Below are 20,298 nucleotides of genomic sequence, written 5' to 3'. Positions count from 1 at the left end.
TTGGATCCTAAGAAAGGGTTTTGTTCAGGATCTCATAGCTACAGCAGGGGACAAGGTTGAGTTGGTAGTGAAGTCTGGATCTGACTCATTTCTATCCAGGCAGATAGAGGAAGCTTCAGTCACATCCATTTGTTTCCTTACCTTTATGAAAATAATGAGATGATAGAAAAAGCCACAGCTAGGCCATCTGTTGACTATATTTTACAAATGAGGAAGCTGATGCAATAATTTGTGTTCTGACTAGGGTAGCTCTGGAATGGGATTCCAGATCCTGGAATTCTGATCCTGGACTCAGCATCCTTTTCCGTGGATTCTGCTGATTACTGTATTGGTGGTGAGGGTGTTGGCGGGGAGGGGGGCTGCTGCTATTCCTGTGGATCTAGTCTCTAGTCTGGCCAATTCTGGATGTGACCCGTCAGGGATGATGTGCTTAGTTTTGTGTTGACAAGAGTTTCAGATGCATGTTAACCTTATTTTAAGGTGTCATTCCCTCTGATTATGAAAGCTAAGTAATTTTCATCTGTTTGTGTCATAGGCAAAGGCAGCTTGTAGTGCAGTTTGGGAACCCTTTTTCATAGTCTGTGGACTGAGTTGAAAGTGATGTCCCCAGGAACTGGCCAACTGCCAGGAGACTTCATAGTATTCCTCAGCCTTGGTTGTTCATATACTTATTCGGGGGAGGGCAGTTGAGGCAGATTTGATTGCTTTTCGTGGGAGACTCTTGTGTTAACCCAACTCACAGGAGAGTAACACTTAAAAACCAGATGCCAGTTTACAGAGAAAAATAGAAATGCCGCAGAGGGGTATCTGGGTGGCTCAGTGGTTTAGGCCTCTCCCTTCGGCCCAAGTCATGATCTCAGGGTCCTGGGATCAAGCCCCATGTCGGGCTCTCTGCTCCTCCTCTCTCTCTCTCTCTCTCTCTGCCTGCCTCAGGGCCTCTACTTGTGATCTCTGTCAAGTGAATAAATAAAATATTTAAAAAAAAAAGAAAAGAAATGCCACAGAGACCAAAGTTTCTTGCCAGCACAGTCAGCATGACTCTCCTAAAAGAAATTAACACACAGAAGCTAAACTCTAAACAGAAAACTGCTAGATATATGTAGAATCTGTGCTCAGGGACTGTTACGGAATATAGATGGGAAAGGATTTCAACTGAGCTCTTTGATAATTGTGTTTGTTTCTACAAAGGGAATAAACCTAAAGAGCTAGGGATTGTGCAATTTAGTGGAGAAAGCATGGATTCTGGACACAAATAAATGTGGTATTTAAAACTTTTTCCCCCGATGGTGCCTGGGTGGCTTAGTGGGTTAAGCCTCTGCCTTCGGTTCAGGTCATGATCTCAGGGTCCTGGGATCAAGCCCCACATCGGGCCTTCTGCTCGGCAGGGAGCCTGCTTCCCCCTCTCTCTCTGCCTGCCTCTCTGCCTACTTGTGATCTCTGTGTCAAATAAATAAATAAAATCTTTAAAAAGAAGAAAAACCTTTTCCCCCTAAATACTGTTGGAAACAAATTCCACACTAAATTCACATAAAAATAGGAGCTTTTCTAGGACAGATTGCTTATTATACCTTCTGAATTTCTTTTCTTTTCTTTTTTTTTTGGTGAGATTTTATTTATTTATTTATTTGTCAGAGAGAGAGAAAGCACAGGCAGGCAGAGTGGCAGGCAGAGGCAGAGAGAGAAGCAGGCTCCCTGGTAAGCAAGGAGCCCGATGTGGGACTCCATTCCAGGACCCTGGCATCATAACCCGAGCTGAAGGCAGAGGCTTAACTGACTGAGCCACCCAGGTGTCCCATGTACCTTCTGAATTTCTTAACATGAATTTGTCATTATGGTGTTTGGCATTTACTCACCTGACAGGCTATCTCTGGATCAGGTGTTGAGAGCCTGGGCGAGGATGAGCAGCTTTTGCCTCAGACTCCACTGAGAAGCCAAAGTTGGGGGAAGCTGAGTAATAAGGAATTTCTCCCAACAGGCTTTTCAGCCAAGGTCACAAACTCCTTTCATGTTTCTTTGTTTGAGGCTGCTTGATTCTGGCTGTTAGTGTTGTTACTCGTTCATCAAAAAAAAATTTTTTTTTAAGATTTTATTTATTTGTTTGACAGAGAGCACGTGTAGAGAAGCAGGCAGAGAGGGAGGGGGAAGCAGGCTCCCAGCTGAGCAGAGAGCCCAATGTGGGGCTTTATTCTAGGATTCTGGGATCACGACCTGAGCCCGAAGGCAGAGGCTTAACCCACTGAGCCACCCAGATACCCCCATCAAATATTTCTAATACTCCGCTGTGTGAGAGACTGAACTTTGCCTTGGAGATACATTGTGAACAGGACAAATCAGGTTCCTGTTCTCATGGAACTTACGGAATCCAGGACTACAGAGGGTAAGCAAAGGTCAAGAGCTTATTACACTGGTATTTAATTCAGAGACGATAAGTGCAGGGAAAGAGGACGATTTCTTGGGTTTCAAGGTTGTACTTCAAAGAGAAACCCCAGCACTGCCGTCTGATGACGGTAGCTCCCCTTTCCTTTGTCCCCATCTGACCTTGGAAATGCCTTTTGCTATATTAAAGCAATGTTAATGAATGGGGTTTTTTGAAAAATCACTTAATTTTTTACCAGTTTCTATGCAGAATGCTCAATATGCATGTCAGTAGCCAACTATTAGCCTAACTTTAGTGTGGAGTATGGATTTCATTTGATTGAAGTGGTCTTAGGAGATACTGTTTTTCTGTGCCTATTCTCATGGTGGCTGTAGCTGCTGTTAGCACACATTTGCCAAAATTAGTTGGTAAACTTGCTTGTTAGCATTTTTAAAAAAGAAAACCTGAATGACATTAAAAATGGCGGAGTGAGGACCTCTAAAAGAACTGGCAAAATTGATCAGAACTAACTTTCAGGACTGTGGAAATTAAGCACATGCTTAAAACGATTCAGGGAGAGAGTATTTAAAAAACAGCTGAATACCAGAAGAGTAAGTAAGCTTCATGGCATTCCCTGTTCCATATCCCTCTTCGGCTCAGCGTATGGTTTAATCAAGTGCCTGCAGTCACAGTGAAAACCAGTGGCCTGACAGCCACTAGAGGGAGTAGACTGGGATTGGCGCTCCTTCAAAGCTTCATTCCCAGAGAATTCTCTTTCTTTCTTCTGTTTGGTGGTTTCCTGGGAGAAGCCAAAAGCCTTTGATATGGGGGCAAACTAAACTAACTAAAAAGCTTAAAAGGAAAAGCTGAGGAATGAGATCTTCATAGGGGTTTTGAAAAGGTCTGGCATATCCTTGGAAATCTAGAAGGTGACAGATATGCCTAAGGCTGTGTACGGCTGTGCTCATGCCCAGAAAAGACCTAAGAAGGCACTAATTTCTCAACTCTGGCTGACCTTGAGGCTCTGCACAATCAGGAAGAATTGTCACTTACGTGGCTGATTCCTGAAGGTGTCCCCCCAACATACACATGTCGTCACACACTCTGCAAAGACTAGGAGACTTAGCGATCTTGGGCTTTTAAGCAAATCTCTGTCGAGCATGAACTAGCCCCTAAGCTAACCACGTAGACTTAATGGCTACATGTAACAAAGAACGCAGATCTCACAGAATCACTTCAGAAAAATCACTAAACAAAAAGTAACAAGTATAAGAAATAGCAATAACAACAAACCCTGAAAAGGGGAAGAATCTGATTTCCAGAGTTAACTACATTGTAGGATTTGAAATGTCCAGTTTTCAAGAAAAAATTACAAGATGTGGAAAGAAAATATGGCCCACACATAGGAAAAAAAGAAAAAATAGAAACTACATGAAGAAGCCGAGATGTTGGACTTACCAGACAGACCGTAAATCTACTTTTTAAAATATATTCAGAGAACTAAAAGTATAAAACAGTGTGTCAGGGTGCCTGGGTGGCTTAGTGGGTTAAAGCCTCAGCCTTCAGCTCAGGTCATAATCCCAGGGTCCTGGGATCGAGCCCTGCATCAGGCTCTCTGCTCAGCAAGGAGCCTGCTTCCCCCTCTCTCCCTCTGCCTGCCTCTCTGCCTACTTGTGATTTCTCTGTCAAATAAATAAATAAAAGCTTAAAAAAATAAATAAAACAGTGTGTCACCAAATAGACAATTTCAGTAAAGAGATTGAAGTTATAAAAATATGCAAAATAGAAATGGTTGAGTTGACAAGTACAATAAATGAAAAAAATCACTAGAGGGCTCATCAAGTTTGAACAGGCAAAAGAAAGAATTGGCTTTGAAGAGTCAAGAAGCAAAAATGAAGATATGTGAATTGAGGCTATCTGGTCTAGATAATGGGGAAAAATGAGGAGTAATGAACAGAGCCTCAGAGACCTGTAGAACATCATCAAGTATATGCCAACATATGCATAATGGAAGTCCTTGCAGGGGAGGGGAGAGAGAGACAGAAAGGATATTTGAAGAAATGACAAAAACTTGCCAAATTTGATGAAAAACATTAATCTACAGGAAGCCTAACAAACTCTAAAAAATAAATTCGAAGAGATCCACAGCTATGTGGATCATAATCATACTGCTAACACCATAGAAAAAGAGAGAATCTTGAAATCAGCAATAAAGAAGTGACTGACTCATCATGTACAAAGGATATTCAGTAAAGTTGAGAGCTGATTTATCATCACAAACAGTGGAGGCCAGAATGCAGTTGAATGACCTGTTCAAAGGTTTGTTTGATTGGGGTTTTTTGTTTGTTTGTTTAGAGAGAGTGCACGTGAAGACAGTATTATTTATACTTTATACATCCAGCATGGAGCCAGATATAGGGCTTGAGATCACAACCTGAGCGAAAATCAAGAGTCAGATGCTTAACTGACTGAGCCACCCAGGCACCCCTGGCCTATTCAGCGTATTAAAAGTAAAAAACTCAGCTAACAATTCCATGTCAAGCAGAACTATCCCTCAAAAATGAAGGAACGATGAGGCATTCTAGGATTTAAAACAAAACAAAACAAAATTTCTTTAGAGGAAACCTGTCCTATAAGAATTACAAAAGAGGGTCCTTCAGGCTAAAATTAAAGAAACGCGACCCCCCCAAAAAAAAACACCAGACATAATTAAATTGAATCCACAAGGAGGAGTAAAGAGCACTAGCAAAGATAATTACATAGGCAAATATAATAGAAAATACACATGTATTTTTTATTATAATTTTTTCTTTCTCATTTAGTAAAAGCAGCATAAAGAAATAACTATGGGTCTGAGGTAATGGACATAAAATCATCAGCAAAAGTGGGGAGGGAATAGAAGTATAATTCTAAGAAGATGTGGTAAAAAGAAACGAGGGAATTAAAATGGTGCACTTAAAAATAATACAAAAGAAGGCAATAATGGAGAAATAAACATTTTTTTAAAGATTTTTTTTTAAGTAGTCTCTGCACCCTCTTTGAGGTTCCAGCACACAACCCCACGATCAGTGGTCATACTTTACCGACTGAGCCACCCAGGCACCCCGAAACATTTCTATAATGAGAGTTTGGAATAGACCTTCCTATGTGAACAAAAAAGACATAGGCATATGGAAAACAGCAAAACGGTAGATAGAAATCCTGCCTTAAATGCAAATGGTTTAAACACTCTAATCAAAAGCACAGATTTTTTTTTTAATCCAACTGTCTGCATGATACACAATTTAGATTCAAAGACGTTAATAGTTTGAAAGTAAAAGGATGGAATAAAATAGGCCATGCATACAGTAACCACAGGAGAGCAGGAGTTGCTTAGTAATATCAGACAAAATAGACTTTCAGACAAAAATTGTTATAAGAGTCAAAGAAGGACATTTTATAATTACAAAAGGGTTAATCCATGTAAGAAGATATAATAATTATAAACCTATATATACCTGCAGCAGTGCCCCCAAATACATGAAGCAAAAACTGTCATAATTGATGAGGGAAACAGACAATTCATCAGTAATAGTAGGAGATAACAGTATCCCATTTTCAACAATGAGGATAACTAGACAGAATGTCAGGAACCTGAAAACACTATAAACCTACTAGGCCTAATAGACATCTGAGGAACATTCCACTCAATAGCAGAACATACCTATTTCTCAAGTGCACATGGAACATTTTCCAGGACAGCTCATATGTTAGGGCTAACATACAGGTACAGAACAATGCTCATTAAATTTAAAGTATTGAAATCATACGAAGTATGTTCTCGACTTAAGTAACAGAATTTGGGGAAATTCACAAGTCACAACTCCTAAATAACCAGTAGACCAGAGAAGAAATCCCAAGAAAAATTAAAAAATGCTTTGAGAGGAATGAAAAGGAAAACATACCAAAACTTATAGGATGCAGCTAAAACAGTGCTTAAAGGGAAATTAATAGTTGTTCAACACCACACTAAAAAAGAAAGTAGCGACATCTGGCTGGCTCAGTCAGTAGAGCACCTGACTCTTTATCTCAGGGTCATGAGTTTGAGCCCCTCACTGGGTATAGAGATGACATAAAAAAAAAAAAAAAAAAACTTTTAAATAGAAGAAGAAAGTACTCAAATCAGTAACCTAGCTTAAGGAACTAGAAAAATGAAAAAAGTCCCAAAATCCAAGATTCAAAGCAAGCGGAAAGAAGGAAATAATGACCGTTAGAGCAGAAATAAATACAACCTAGAAAAGCAAGAGAGAAAACCAACTAATCCAAAAGTTGATTTTTCTGAAAAATCAACGAAATTGATAAACTTCTAAGTAGACTGACCAAGATATAGAGAGAAGACTCAAATTAATAAAATCAGGAATGGGGGCGCCTGGGTGGCTCAGTGGGTTAAAGCCTCTGCTTTCGGCTCAGGTCATGATCCCAGGGTCCTGGGATCGAGCCCCACATCGGGTTCTCTGCTCAGCAGGGAGCCTGCTTCCTCCTCTCTCTCTGCCTGCCTCTCTGCCTACCTCTCTGCCTACTTGTGATCTCTGTCTGTCAAATAAATAAATAAAATCTTTTTTAAAAATAAATAAATAAATAAGTAAAATCAGGAATGAAAGAACATTACTGTCGGTCTTACAGAAGAAAGCAGTTTTATAAAGAAATACTGTGAACAGTTTTATAAAAGAAATTAGATGACCTAGGTGAAATTGACAAAGAAAAATATGTTTTTAAAGATTTATTTATTTGAGAGAGAGAGCACAAGCCCGCTGAGAGGCAGCGAGAGAAGCAGGCTCTCTGCTGAGCAGGGAGCCTGACATGGGTCTCAATCATGACCTGAGTTGAAGGCAAACACTCACCTGACGCCCCTAAATTGAGAAATTTCTAAGAAGACACTAGTTGTCAGTATTCTTTCAAGAAGAGAAAGAGAGGCGCCTGGGTGGTTCAGTGGGTTAAGCCTCTGCCTTCGGCTCAGGTCATGATCTCAGGGTCCTGGGATCGAGCCCCACATTGGGCTCTCTGCTCGGCAGGGAGCCTGCTTCCTCCTCTCTCTCTCTCTCTGCCTGCCTCTCTGCCTACTGTGATCTCTGTCTATCAAATAAATAAATTCTTTAAAAAATAAGGATTCACGATTGCTGCTTTTCATTGCAATTTATTCACATTTCTTTCTTTCTTTTTCTTTTTTAAACAAATGTGAATCCTCCAACTGTTGAATTGGATACCAAATAATTACTTCGTCCTGTCATCATTTTTTAATTGAAAGCACTGATTTGCCAAAAATTGCTGCCAAACTATAAGAAATCAATTTTTTTCTGTATGAACAGTCTCTAGCGATGTTTCTGGGGGAATAATATAATGTTATAAAGACAATTATTTTTTTAAAGATTTTTAAAAATTTATTTGATAGAGAGAGAGGTCACAAGTAGGCAGAGAGGCAGGCAGAGAGAGAGGGGGAAGCAGGCTCCCCGCTGAGCAAAGAGCCCGACATGGGGCTCCATCCCAGGACCCTGAGATCATGACCTGAGCCCACTGAGCCACCCAGGTGCCCCTATAAAGACAATTATTAAAACTTAAAAGTAGATCACCTTTTAGTAGTACTTTGTAATTAGTAGCTAGGTAGTAGGTTCTAAAGTACAGGACACCTTTTTGGTTTTTAATATTGAAGGTCGGTCATTCTGTGCTGGATGGAGGGTGTGGTCAGTTGGCTTAGATGTGAGGGTCGCCGCAAAAGGGTGAGTGTGGTTAACTCTACCAGCCAGCCTCGGCTCAAGTGTTAAAATCTCCTCCCAGGTCTTCTCATTCTGAGTTTATTTTTGGATATCATGCTGTGTTTTTAACCTTAACGTGGCATTTTTTAAACTTTAAAAGGAAAATGTTTTAAAGTAAGGTAAAGCAGTGGTGACTGAAGCCAGACTTCATTTTTACCCTGAAACACGGTGGTCTGCCTTGTTGTGGCAGCAGAACCCTGTGAGGCTGTTTTTGATCAACAGAGCCCTTTTTCTTCTTGTCCACTGTCTTTCAGCCCCCTAATACCAGTGGAGAAATTGCTGCATTGTGTCCTTTATTTATTTATTTTTTAAAGATTTTATTTATTTATTTGACAGAGATCACAGGTAGGCAGAGAGAGGAAGGGAAGCAGGCTCCCTGCTGAGCAGAGAGCCTGATGCGGGGCTCGATCCCAGGACCCTGGGATCATGGCCTGAGCCGAAGGCAGAGGCTTTAACCCACTGAGCCACCCAGGCACCCCTGCATTGTGTCCTTTAAAAGATACTGACACATGGCCGAAAGCCAGTAAAGTAGAATTTGCTTTTAGCAAGAGTCACCTCCAGTGTGGCTAATGTAGTAACTCAGTGGAAAAGAGAATATCCAGGCCAGCCAGCATCTGCCTAAAACTACTATTTCTGCTTCAGTGGTCAAAGCAGCATTTAACGGCCTATAGATGGGTTGAATTGACTAGGATTTACCTTCAGATTACTGTGTAGTTTTCTTGTGATAATGGGGCATTTGACTGTGCTTGTACTGTACTTCTGTTGTCTTTCTGCATACTTAGGTTGAGAGCACCATTGGATGCTTACTTTCAAGTGAGTCGGACCCAGCCTCCTTTGCCAAGGACTTCTCAGGACTCAGAGACCAGGAATCCTATCTCTGAAGACTTGCAGGTCTCAAGCAGTTCCAGTTCTGACAGTGAGAGCTCCACAGAGGCCGAAGATGGTGTTGTCCAGGCAGAGGAAACTAGAGCTATCGTTTTACAAGGTGAGTATTTTATTCAGTTTTGGATTCACAAGGCTGACACCTAGGAAGCTTAGCATCCAGAAAGCGAGGAACTCTCCATTTGTGTTTGCTACTGTCCCTTTCCCTGCCCAAGATGCCAGAGATTCCTACTTTATTTAGTACAGAGCGTTCATGGGCCACAAGCATTTATAGAGGATTTGCTCGAACTTGAAATTTAATGTGGTTTGGGACCCAGTAAGTTGGTCACTTTTTAATAGCATTTTATATCCTCTTATATTTTGTTTGACATCTGAGAAGGAAGTAGTCTCTATTATTTAAAAGAAAAGCTTTGTAAATTTGGTACTCTGTCTAGTCTGCCACTTTTGACATCCTAGCGTAGTGTTACATATTGTGCAAGTAGGACTTTGTTTAGCAGCAGTGGGCGCAGACCACTAGAGCATATGTCCTGCTTACCCTCTGATACCCCAGACCGTGGTCTTTTCCCAGTTAAAGGAACCAGGGCTTCTTGGAGAAATGGCTTTCCAAAACTGGGATAGGAGATAAACAGGGTGAACCTAGATCATTTGATGGTGCCAGAAAGTAAGAAAGCCATCTCTCATGGAATCATCGTGTCCGTAGGCAGGGGAGCAGCCTTGAAAGGACCTCTTGTGGCATAAAATGGGATGATAGAAACATCAAAATGAATAACAGATTTGTATTCTTGGATTATGGATTGATATATAGGTTAAAATACATCAAATTTGTGAAAAACCTATAATTTTATAATTAGGTACTTTTTAAAACCTCATTTATCAGCATCCTAAGTTACTAGAGCCCTGACTCATTACTCTGAAAACTCGTAAGTAAAGGATTAAGCGTTTATCCTGTATTTTCCTATGTGAACTATATTCAGGAAAACCCGATAGTTGAAGAAGGAGGTTTGTTGGTTTTGTTGTTGTTGTTGTTAAGACTTTTTTTTTTTTTTTAATCTTTTTATTTATTTATTTGTTTATTTGACAGACAGAAATTACAAGTAGGCGGAGAGGCAGGCAGGGAGAGGCAGGCAGAGAGAGAGAGAGGAAGCAGGCTCCCTGCTGAGCAGAGAGCCCGATGCGGGGTTTGATTCCAGGACTCTGGGATCATGACCTGAGCCGAAGGCAGAGGCTTTAAACCACTGAGCCACCCAGGCGCCCCAAGACTTTTTTTTTTTTTAAAGAGTAGTTTAGGGTTCACAACAAAATGGAGAAGGTTCAGAGGTTTCCTAGGGGCATGTCTCCATGCATGCATTGCCTCCTCGTGTCAGCACCCGTCACTGGAATGGTGATTTATTACTCAGCATAATCACTCCAAGTCCGTAGTCCACCTTACTGTTCAGCTTTGGGTTATACATGTTTTCACTGCCCTAAAAATTCTCTTTGCTCTGGCTCTCATTCCTCCCATCTATCATTAGGTAAGGTTTTTTAAATGAAAAATTCCAGCTAATATCAGAGCAGGAATGATAAGAAAAAGTCATGATTTCCTGACTCCTAATGAAATTACGTAACTAGGCAAAGATCAGCAGGATTCTAAAAACCATTAGGTTGAAAGTTAATGGCATTCCTTTTAATAGAGGGACCAGGCTGGCAGCACCAGACCTTATCCGCATTTTAATGTGTTACAATCAGAAATACCTGGAGGGGCGCCTGACTGGCTCAGTCACACGAGCATGCAGCTCCTGACCTCAGCGTTGTAAGTTCGAGCCCCATGTTGGATGTAGAGATTACTTCAAGATAAAATTTAAAAAAGAAAGAAAAATATCAATAGCACTAAGGAAGTACTGTTGCTGCCCCCCAAAAAGCCTGAATTCACTTAAGACTGGATACGATAACCAGGTTGTACAGTGTACAGAAGTAGAGGAACAAGGTAAATATTACTTGAAAGATGCAACCATTCAAATCTAAAATGTGGGACATTCTATAACGGAACATCTAGAAAAAGATCTAAACATACATGGGAATTTAGTATAGGGGATGCCTGGGTGGCTCGGTCGGTTAAGCATCTGTCTTCGGCTCAGGTCATGATCCTAGGGTTCTGGGGTTGAGCCGCACGTCTGGCCCCCTGCTCAGTAGGGAGTCTGCTTCTACCTCTGCCCCTCACCCCATTCATGCACCCTCTTTCTTTCTCTCTCAAAATCTTAGAAAAGGAAATTTAGTACATTTTAAAGGGAATATCTCAGATCATTGGGGAAAAGGTAGACTTCTAAATTAGTACTGTTGTAAAAACTGGATTGCTTGGGGGGAGGGGGGTTGGGAGAAGGAGGTGGGATTATGGACATTGGGGAGGGTATGTGCTTTGGTGAGTGCTGTGAAGTGTGTAAACCTGGTGATTCACAGACCTGTACCCCTGGGGATAAAAATATATGTTTATAAAAAATTAAAAATTAAAAAAAAATACTTATTAAATCTCAAAAAAAAAAAAAAAACCTGGATTGCTAACTGGAAAACAGTAAAACTAGATTCATGCCTCATACTAAAAAATAAGGTATTAGTGGATCAGATACCTCGTGTAAAAAAAGAAACCATGCTACTATAAGGAGAATAGGTATGCGATAAAACCCAGAAGTAAGGAGTACTTTGAAATTTAGAGGCAATACAAGAAAATTCCATTAGAAAATTCTTTTTCAGTTTATGACAGTGAGCCAGCATAGCTACTTTGTGATATCACTTACATACAATGGCTAGGAAAGGCAAATCTATAGAGAAAAAGTAGATTAGTGCTTGCCTGTTGCTGCTGGTGCAGATGGGAAATGATTCTAAATTGGCTTGAGAAATGTTTAGGGCATGATAGAAATGTTTTAAAATTGGATTGTGATGATAGTTGTACAACTCTGTAAATTTACTGTACATAAAAGTTAGTATGAGGAGGCAATCTGTCAAATCCAGGAGCTAGACATTTTATAGGACAGATGACCAGATTTCTCAAACAGATCAAGGACAGAGGTGGTGAATTTTAATTTAGAGCTTGTGTTCATCAACAGACATAATTAGAAGAATGAAATGGGAACCCCTTGACTGGGGAAGACATTCATGATACATGTATCTGGAATAGGGCTTGTATCTAGTTTATAGAAATAATTTCTACAGGCTAACAGAAAAAGGGGCAGAAGTTTTTAAAAGGTACTGCCAAAGGGGGGTAGCCAAATGGCCACTAAATATATAAAAAAGACTTCATTAGTCATCAGGGAAATGGAAATTAAAACCACAGTGTGGTAACTAATAGGCATCCACCACTAGAGCTAAAATTTAAGACTGACAATATTAAATTTTGGAGAGAATATAAAGCAGCCAGAACACTCTTGCACTGCTGGTGGGAGTATACATTGGTACAGTCATTTCGGTGGTATCTTTGCAAACTCATCTGTATGCCTGGGGTCCAGCATTTCTACTTCTATGTATGTAACCAAAGAAAGGAATACTGTTCAGTAGAAATGTGCAAGAATGTAACGGCATTGTAATGGCAAAAACCTGGAAACCATCCAAATACCCATCAGCAATAGAACAGATAAATATGAGGACGCCTGGGTGGCTCAGTTGGTTAAGCAGCTGCCTTCGGCTCAGGTCATGATCCTGGCGTCCTGGGACCAAGTCCCACATTGGGCTCCTTGCTCGGCAGGGAGCCTGCTTCTCCCTCTGCTTCTGTCTGCCTGTGCTTACTCTCTCTCCCTCTCTCTCTGACAAATTAAAAAAAAAAAAAGAACAGATAAAAGCAATATTTTTACACAATGGAACAGTATACAGTGGTGAAATAAATGAACCACAACTGGACATGTTAGTCTGGAAGAATGTTACGAACAATGTAGAATAAAATTAGTAGACACAGAAAAGTTAAGTAACTCTGACATGCTGTTTATATAGAGAAATAGGCAAAAGTCATTAGATGGTCCTAGAATTTATTAAGGTGGTTACCTTTGGTGGGGGCAAATCATCTCCCCTCTACCCCCAAGAAGGAAGTAAGGAGGGTATAAGGTATAAAAGGCACTCTTGGGATTTTTGGTGATGTTCTGGTGTATAGTTCAGTTTGTGAGAATTCACTGAGTGGAATACTGAGGTTATACTTTTCTGTATTTATATTCCACTTCAATAAAAGTTTGTGGGTTTTTGTTTGTTTTTTTTTTTAAGAATCAGTTTAAAGGAGCTCCCACAAGCTATGATGAGATCATTTGAACCTCAAAAAGCAAAATGACTGAAAATTAAAAATCACCTCCTTGACCGTTAAATGGAGGTTTTGAAAGGTTGATGAGGAACCTAATAATTGGTCTAGGAGTCCAACTGATCCCACCCAAACCCTGTAGGAGCCTTGTGTGCTGCAGTCAGAAGCAAACAACTGAAGACATATTCCTGCTGCCCCTCTTCTTGCCAAATGACAAAATTGAGTCTACTGAAGCCTCCAGATTTAACCTTCAGTTTATAGGAAACATAGGTGATAGAACAAGTAAGGAAGCAGTCCATCAGATGTGGGATGTAGGATATTTCGTAAGACAAATGACCAGATATACTTCAGCAAATCAGTGACAAGGACGGGATAAAAACAAATGAAGGAGGGATGCCTCAGTGGCTCAGTTAGTTTAGTGTCTGCCTTTGGCTCAGGTCATGACCCCCAGGGTCTTGGGATCAAGTCCCACGTTGGGCTCCCTGCTCAGTGGGGAGCCTGCTTCTCCCTCTGCCTGCTGCTCCCTGTGTTTGTGATCTCTCTCTGACAAATTAAATATAATTTTTAAGGGAAAAAAAATGAATGAAGGAGAATAGAGTGAAAAAAAAAATCTAACAGGTTCAGTAGTCAAGCTTGTGGAGATCTTGCTTAGATTCCATTTGCAGTAAATGTGCCGTAAAGAGCAACTTGAAACCAACTGGGAAATGCTGAGTATGAACTGCGTGGATATTAGACAGTATGAAGGGATCATTCTTACTTCCGTTAATATGGTAATGATAGTATCTATGTAAAAAAATCCTTATCAGCTAGTATTACAAAAATTTTTATAAGTGAAGTGACATTTTAGAGAGTTATTAAGCATTACAAAAGAAAATAATGTGGATGGGGTCTTAGAACAAAATGGGCAAAATACTGAATTGTTTTGAAATTGGATGAGTACTTGCATGTTAATTATAATGTTCTGTCTATTTTTTGTGTATATTTGAAAGTATCCAAAATAAGTTTAAAAATAAATTCACTGTTACTACTTGGGGAAATTTACAGCATTATTACCAATTAGAAATGGAAAGCTATGGTGAGTTAGGCTCTCCTGCTCGCCTCTCATACCTGACTTCTGTCTTCTTTTGTGCATTACCTCTCTTACCGTTCTTGGAAATGACTTGGGGCAGAGCAAGTAGGAGGTACGTCAGCAGAGCAAGAAGTTACATGTGTCAGTGGAGGAAAGACCCTCCCCAAACAGGTAATTTGAATGAATATCCTTTTAAATGAAATGTTTGGATTTGCCTTTAGAGAAGAGGCAGTGGACTCAAGTGGAAAGCTTGCAGACATGGTAGGCAGGAGGTCAGGGTGTGAGTCCAACCCATCTTACTCAGTTATGTGACTACTTCCTCACAGGTTTAGAAAAGCAGGGATAGAGGTGAGGGTGACTTGTCTTGCCTACGTAACAAAGTTAAGTTTTTATTAAAATAGTGGATATGAATGAAGTTTGTGAAATATCTGGTAGAATATGATTGCTACATGTTAAACAATTTTTATTTACAAAGATAACACATAGTCCTTAATATGAGCTATTTACATCAACCGTGGACTCTTCAAATCTCAAAACATCATTGGGTTACCTTTTCCACACTTCTATATGACCTTATGTTTTTATTTTTCTCTTCTAGAAGAATTTTGTATCCATGTAAATTTATTTATGTACATAAATGTTCTGTTTTTTACATTTACACAAAGGGGATCTCATTCTTACTCATTACTGCATAGTGTTCAATCATGAATAAATTTTTAGTTAACTCTCGTTTTGTACACTGTAGTTGTTCCTGTCCTCCCTTCCTTCCTTCCTTCCTTCCTTCTCTCCTTCCTACTGGTAAAATGATGCTGCATAAGCATCTTTGTATAGATGTCTTGGAAGTATTTGTGACTATTCATGGATATATTTTTACCAGAGACATTGCTCTGTGAAAGGAAAGATACTTTTGATTGATAATGCCCTCTGGAAAATTTGTGTCACTCTCTACCTGCAGCAACAGTGGGAAGCATGGCTGTTTCTTCCTTAACCCTCAACATTGCTTGGTATCATCAGACATCAGTTTATATATCATCTAATAAATGAAAAAATGGTTTCTTACCTTAATTTGCATTTTAAAATTATAAATGAACACTTCTGAACCATTTGTATTCTTTTTGTAAGCTGTTTATATGTTTTTCTGGGTTTCTTTTATGTCTTTTCTATTCAAGTATTTTATAACTTTTTGACTTGATTATGAACCTAACTTTGAATGTATAGCAACCTACTCTTCCCTTTGTTGGTTATCCAGGTAACTACTAGATTTGTTTCGTTTTTTTTTAATGTCTTTGTAAAGATAGCTCCTTTTCTTCATTTGAATGGAAAAAAAAATCCCAAGAATTTCACAAGATCCAAGAGAAATAATATTTTCATTTCATGGCTTATATGAAACATTTGGCCAGATTGCACTTTATAAAGAATGACAGGTGATTCAGAGATTTTGCAGTTTTTCCACAGTGTTTTCATTTGGGTTTGTATTGTTTTTGTGTGGTTTTGCTTTGATAGAGTTGCACATCCTCTTTGAGACTGATTCTGTATTTTCTCTAATTTAATTGTATTCTGGTTTCCATTCAGTCTCCCCAGAAGAGCAGCCCTCTTCTACCTTCTGTTTCTATGGATGATGAAGATGGGGACACTTGTACAATATGTTTTGAACATTGGACCAATGCTGGGGATCATCGACTCTCAGCATTACGCTGTGGGCACCTCTTTGGGTATAAGTGCATTTCTAAGTGGCTCAAGGGCCAGGCACGAAAATGTCCCCAGGTAAGAACCATAGATAAGGAATGAGTGTGTGCACAGTCAACATGTTAAGTTAGGAGGATTCCTAGAACCACGCTGATTATATCTTGTTGGGCTTTTTAGTGCAACAAGAAAGCCAAGCACAGTGACATCGTTGTTCTTTATGCCCGAACCCTGAGAGCTCTGGACACCAGTGAACAGGAGCGCATGAAAAGGTAGGTGGCAAGAATCTACCTACTTGACAGATCTGAAAAAGGAGGTATGAATCACTCTTTATATAGTTCTAAGGCTTTACCTGGACTGTGACGGGGGTGGGGGGGGTGGTCTTTGGGGGATCACTGGCAAACTGTCTCACGTCGTGATTTATAATACATGTCTGATATCTTCTGAAGGAGGTCTATATGGTTTCCTCTCCATATAGCATTAAAAATGAGGTTTTGGAGTATCGAGTAATTGTGACTTCAGCTAACTCACTGATTGTGGGCCCCAGGCCTTTTGAATGTGTACTTTCTCAGCTGTAGAATTGGGGAGCTACCTGACAATGAACTAGATGCACAAGAAAGCAGAGCCGATAAGTAGAGAAAGGGAGGTTCCTGGCCCTTGATTCTGCCATGCCTAAAGTTAGTCTTCAGTGGATTTCTCAGTTATATAAGTCAATACATTGGTTTTCAATTTTAGTTTGCCAGCTTAAATAAAGTTTCTGTCATATAATCTATGGAGCGTTGACCCCTGTTTCATCATACAACATTTTCATTCTGGGAAGACTGACACCTGGGTCATGAAAAACTCATCCCTTAAAAGAAGGGGAAGATAAAAGAAGGATGACAGGTGGTGGACCATGCCAGTTACTCCTTTTTGTCTTCTGTGCCTCGTATAAACCTCTGTTTTCCGAGCCTGAGTGCTGTGTGCAGGCAGATTCAGAAGCAGTCAGTTCTTCCTTCTGCAAGAGCACTTAGCTATCCCCACAAACTCACAATTACCTCTGCTAGTTAAGCCAGCATAACATGACCAAGGGAAGCCAAGACCATGGTGTCTTAAGCTCCCCCAACCAAATCCAAAATCATAGAGAAACCTACAGCCCTCCAGTAATACCTCACACCTGGTGTGGGCAGCAGGCCCAAGCAGAGAGGTTCCCTAGAAGTTTTGGAGCTTATTCCAATTCTTCTCTAAGGTTTACATTTACTGCCTGCCTCTGCTTCTAAATACCATGAACATTTAATCAGAGATTCCTTGTCTTACTCTTTGTAAATAATTTATAACCTCTTGGAGCATTTTTCCATGTCTTAGTCTCCTCTTCCCTATAATAGGCTTAATGATACCTTAAACAAAACAATAAAAAAGAAGATCTGACACATTATTCAAGTGTTGCCATATTTTGCTGCTCATGTCCCTAAGCCCTCCCACAACAGCAACAGAAGATTCTTTTTATTATTATTATTATTATTATTATTATTATTAACATATAATGTATTATTAGCCCCAGGGATACAGGTCTGTGCATGTTCAGGCTTACACACTTCACAGCACTCACCATAGCACATACTCTCCCCAATGTCCATAACCCCATCACTTTCTCCCTACCCCCTACCCCCTTCCCCCCAGCAACCCTCAGTTTGTTTTGTGAGATTAAGAGTCTCTTACAGTTTGTTTCCCTCCCAATCCCGTCTTATTTCATTTTTTCCTTCCCTACTCCCCAGACCCCCCATGTTGCCTCTCAAATTCCTCATATCAGCGAGATCATATGATAATTATCTTTTTCTGATTGACTTATTATGCTCAGCATAATACCCTCTAGTTCCATCCATTTCATTGCAAATGGCAAGATTTCATTTCTTTTGATGGCTGCATAGTATTCCATTGTATATATAATACATCTTTATCCATTCATCTGTTGATGGACATCTAGGTTCTTTCCATAGTTTGGCTATTGTGGACATAGCTGCTATAAACATTCAAGTGCATGTGCCCCTTCAGATCACTGCATTTGAATCTTTAGAGTAAATACCCAATAGTGCGATTGCTGGGTCATAGGGTAGCTCTATTTTCAACTTTTTGAGGAACGTCTGTGCTGTTTTCCAGAGAGGCTGCACCAGCTTTCGTTCCCACCAACAGTGTAGGAGGGTTCCCCTTTCTCCACATCCTTGCCAGCATCTGTCGTTTCCTGACTTGTTAATTTCAGCCATTCTGACTGGTGTGAGGTGGTATCTCATTGTGGTTTTGATTTGTATTTCCCTGATGCCAAGTATTGTGGAGCACTTTTTCATGTGTCTGTTGGCCATCTGGATGTCTTACACAGAAAATGTTGTGCGATGTAAGAAATCATCAGGATTTGGGAAGCCCAAGAACAATTGTTAATAACACTACTTAAAATAAACTTTAAGAACATTAAAAAATTAAAAATACCCACCAAGAGAGAGCAGAGATATGTGTTTTCTCATAATAGTGCTGGTAAGAATGTACACTGACACAATTGTTTATTTAGAGAGACCCTTGGCCTTATGCTTCAGAAGCATTTATTTATTTATTTATTTATTTTTAAAGATTTATTTACTTATTTGACAGAGAGAGATCACGAGTAGACAGAGAGGCAGGCAGAGAGAGAGAGAAGCAGGCTCCCTGCTGAACAGAGAGCCCGATGCGGGACTGGATCCCAGGACCCCTAGATCACTTCCTGAGCCGAAGGCAGCGGCTTAACCCACTGAGCCACCCAGGCGCCCTGAGAAGCATTTAAAAGTAGTTCTACTTAAGGCATTTATTCTAAAGAAATGATTTATAAAGAAATGTGTGCAAGTATTTACTAATGGGGGGTTGGTGCCTGGCTGGCTCAGTTTTTGGAACATGCAGCTCTTGATCCCAGGATTGTAAGTTCAAGCCCCACACTGGGTGTAGACATTACTTAAAAGTAAAATCCTTAGGGGCACATGGGTGGCTCAGTTGATTAGGTGTCTGACTCTTGGCTTCAGCTCAGGTCATGATCTCAGGGTCGAGAGATCAAGACCTCCGTCAGGTTCTACACTTAGCGGGAGTCTGCTTGAGATTCTCTCCCTCTGCCCCATCCCCCACTCATGTGAGCTCTCTTTCTCTTAAATGAATAAATAAGTCTTTTAAAAAATAAATAGGGGTGTCTGGGTGGCTCAGTTGGTTAAGTGTCTGCCTTTGGCTCGGGTCATGATCCTGGAGTCCTGGGATAGAGCCTCAAGTCAGGCTTGCTGCTTGGCAGGGGGTCTGCTTTTCTCTCTGCCCCTCCCCTGCCTCGTTCTTTCTTCTCTCGCTCACTCTCAGATTAATAAATAGAAAAATAAAATCTTTAAAAATAAGTAAATGAATGGAATCATTTTTCTAAACAAAAAGATTTACTTCATGAGACTTTTCATTTAAACACTGTTAATCCAAACTGAGAGAATTTATTGGTTGAGTAAACTCTGGCATATCCACGTGATGGGATACTACACATTTATTTAAACTAATGTTTAAAGTGCATGTAATATTTTGTTATGTGAAAAAGCACATTATGGTTTTTATGTTTTTTGCAAAGTAAAAAATATTGCAGGTGGTCACTGAGTAGTGGAATTACAGATGATTTTAATTTCCTTCTTTTTTTTTCTGTTTTGTCCAACAAATAACTTACTTGGTCGAGTAAATATTTAGTGTTTTTACATGGCAGGTATGTGAAGAGGGTAATTTTGTTGAAAAAGCTAACTTTGTAGGCATGTTTGTTAATGTATGATTATATTTAAAACTTTGCTGATTACTCAAAAAACTCCCAACAAGTCCAGGACCAGTTCACTTTACACATGAATTCTATCAAACATTTAAAGAAGAGTTAATACCTTTTTTTAAAAAGATTTTATTTATTTATTTGACAGACAGAGATCACAAGTAGGCAAAGAGGCAGGCGGAGAGAGAGGGGAAGAGAAGCAGGCTTCCCGCTGAGCAGAAAGGCCAATGCGGGGCTCGATCCCAGCACCCTGGGATCATGACCTGAGCCGAAGGCAGGGGCTTTAACCCACTGAGCCACCCAGGCATCCCCGCCCCCTTTTTTTTTAAAGATTTATTTATTTATTTTGTGGGGAGAAGGCAGAGGGAGAGAGAATCCTGAAGCAGGCTCTCTGCTAAATGTGTTGCCCATCACAAGGCTTGATCCCAGGACCCCAAGGTCATGACCTGAGCACAAATCAAGATTCGACTGCTTAACCGACAAAGCTACCCAGGC

At 40.2% G+C, this 20,298-nt stretch overlaps 1 protein-coding gene across 1 annotated transcript in view; it reads left to right on the top strand.

Moving 5' to 3' along the window:
• The window catches only part of RFWD3 (ring finger and WD repeat domain 3), a 47,579-nt gene that overhangs the window by 7,328 nt on the left and 19,953 nt on the right, over positions 1–20,298 (top strand). The window contains exons 3-6 of the mRNA XM_032324929.1: positions 8,928–9,130; positions 14,446–14,516; positions 15,918–16,109; positions 16,209–16,300. Of these exons, the coding sequence (XP_032180820.1) occupies positions 8,928–9,130; positions 14,446–14,516; positions 15,918–16,109; positions 16,209–16,300 (558 nt within the window). The remainder of the gene's footprint in view (positions 1–8,927; positions 9,131–14,445; positions 14,517–15,917; positions 16,110–16,208; positions 16,301–20,298) is intronic.

Source organism: Mustela erminea, chromosome 19, assembly GCF_009829155.1.
Source record: "Mustela erminea isolate mMusErm1 chromosome 19, mMusErm1.Pri, whole genome shotgun sequence".
NCBI classification, from domain to species: domain Eukaryota; kingdom Metazoa; phylum Chordata; class Mammalia; order Carnivora; family Mustelidae; genus Mustela; species Mustela erminea.
The sequence above is the reverse complement of the archived record's forward strand: the minus strand, read 5'-3'. Positions and strand labels throughout refer to the sequence as shown.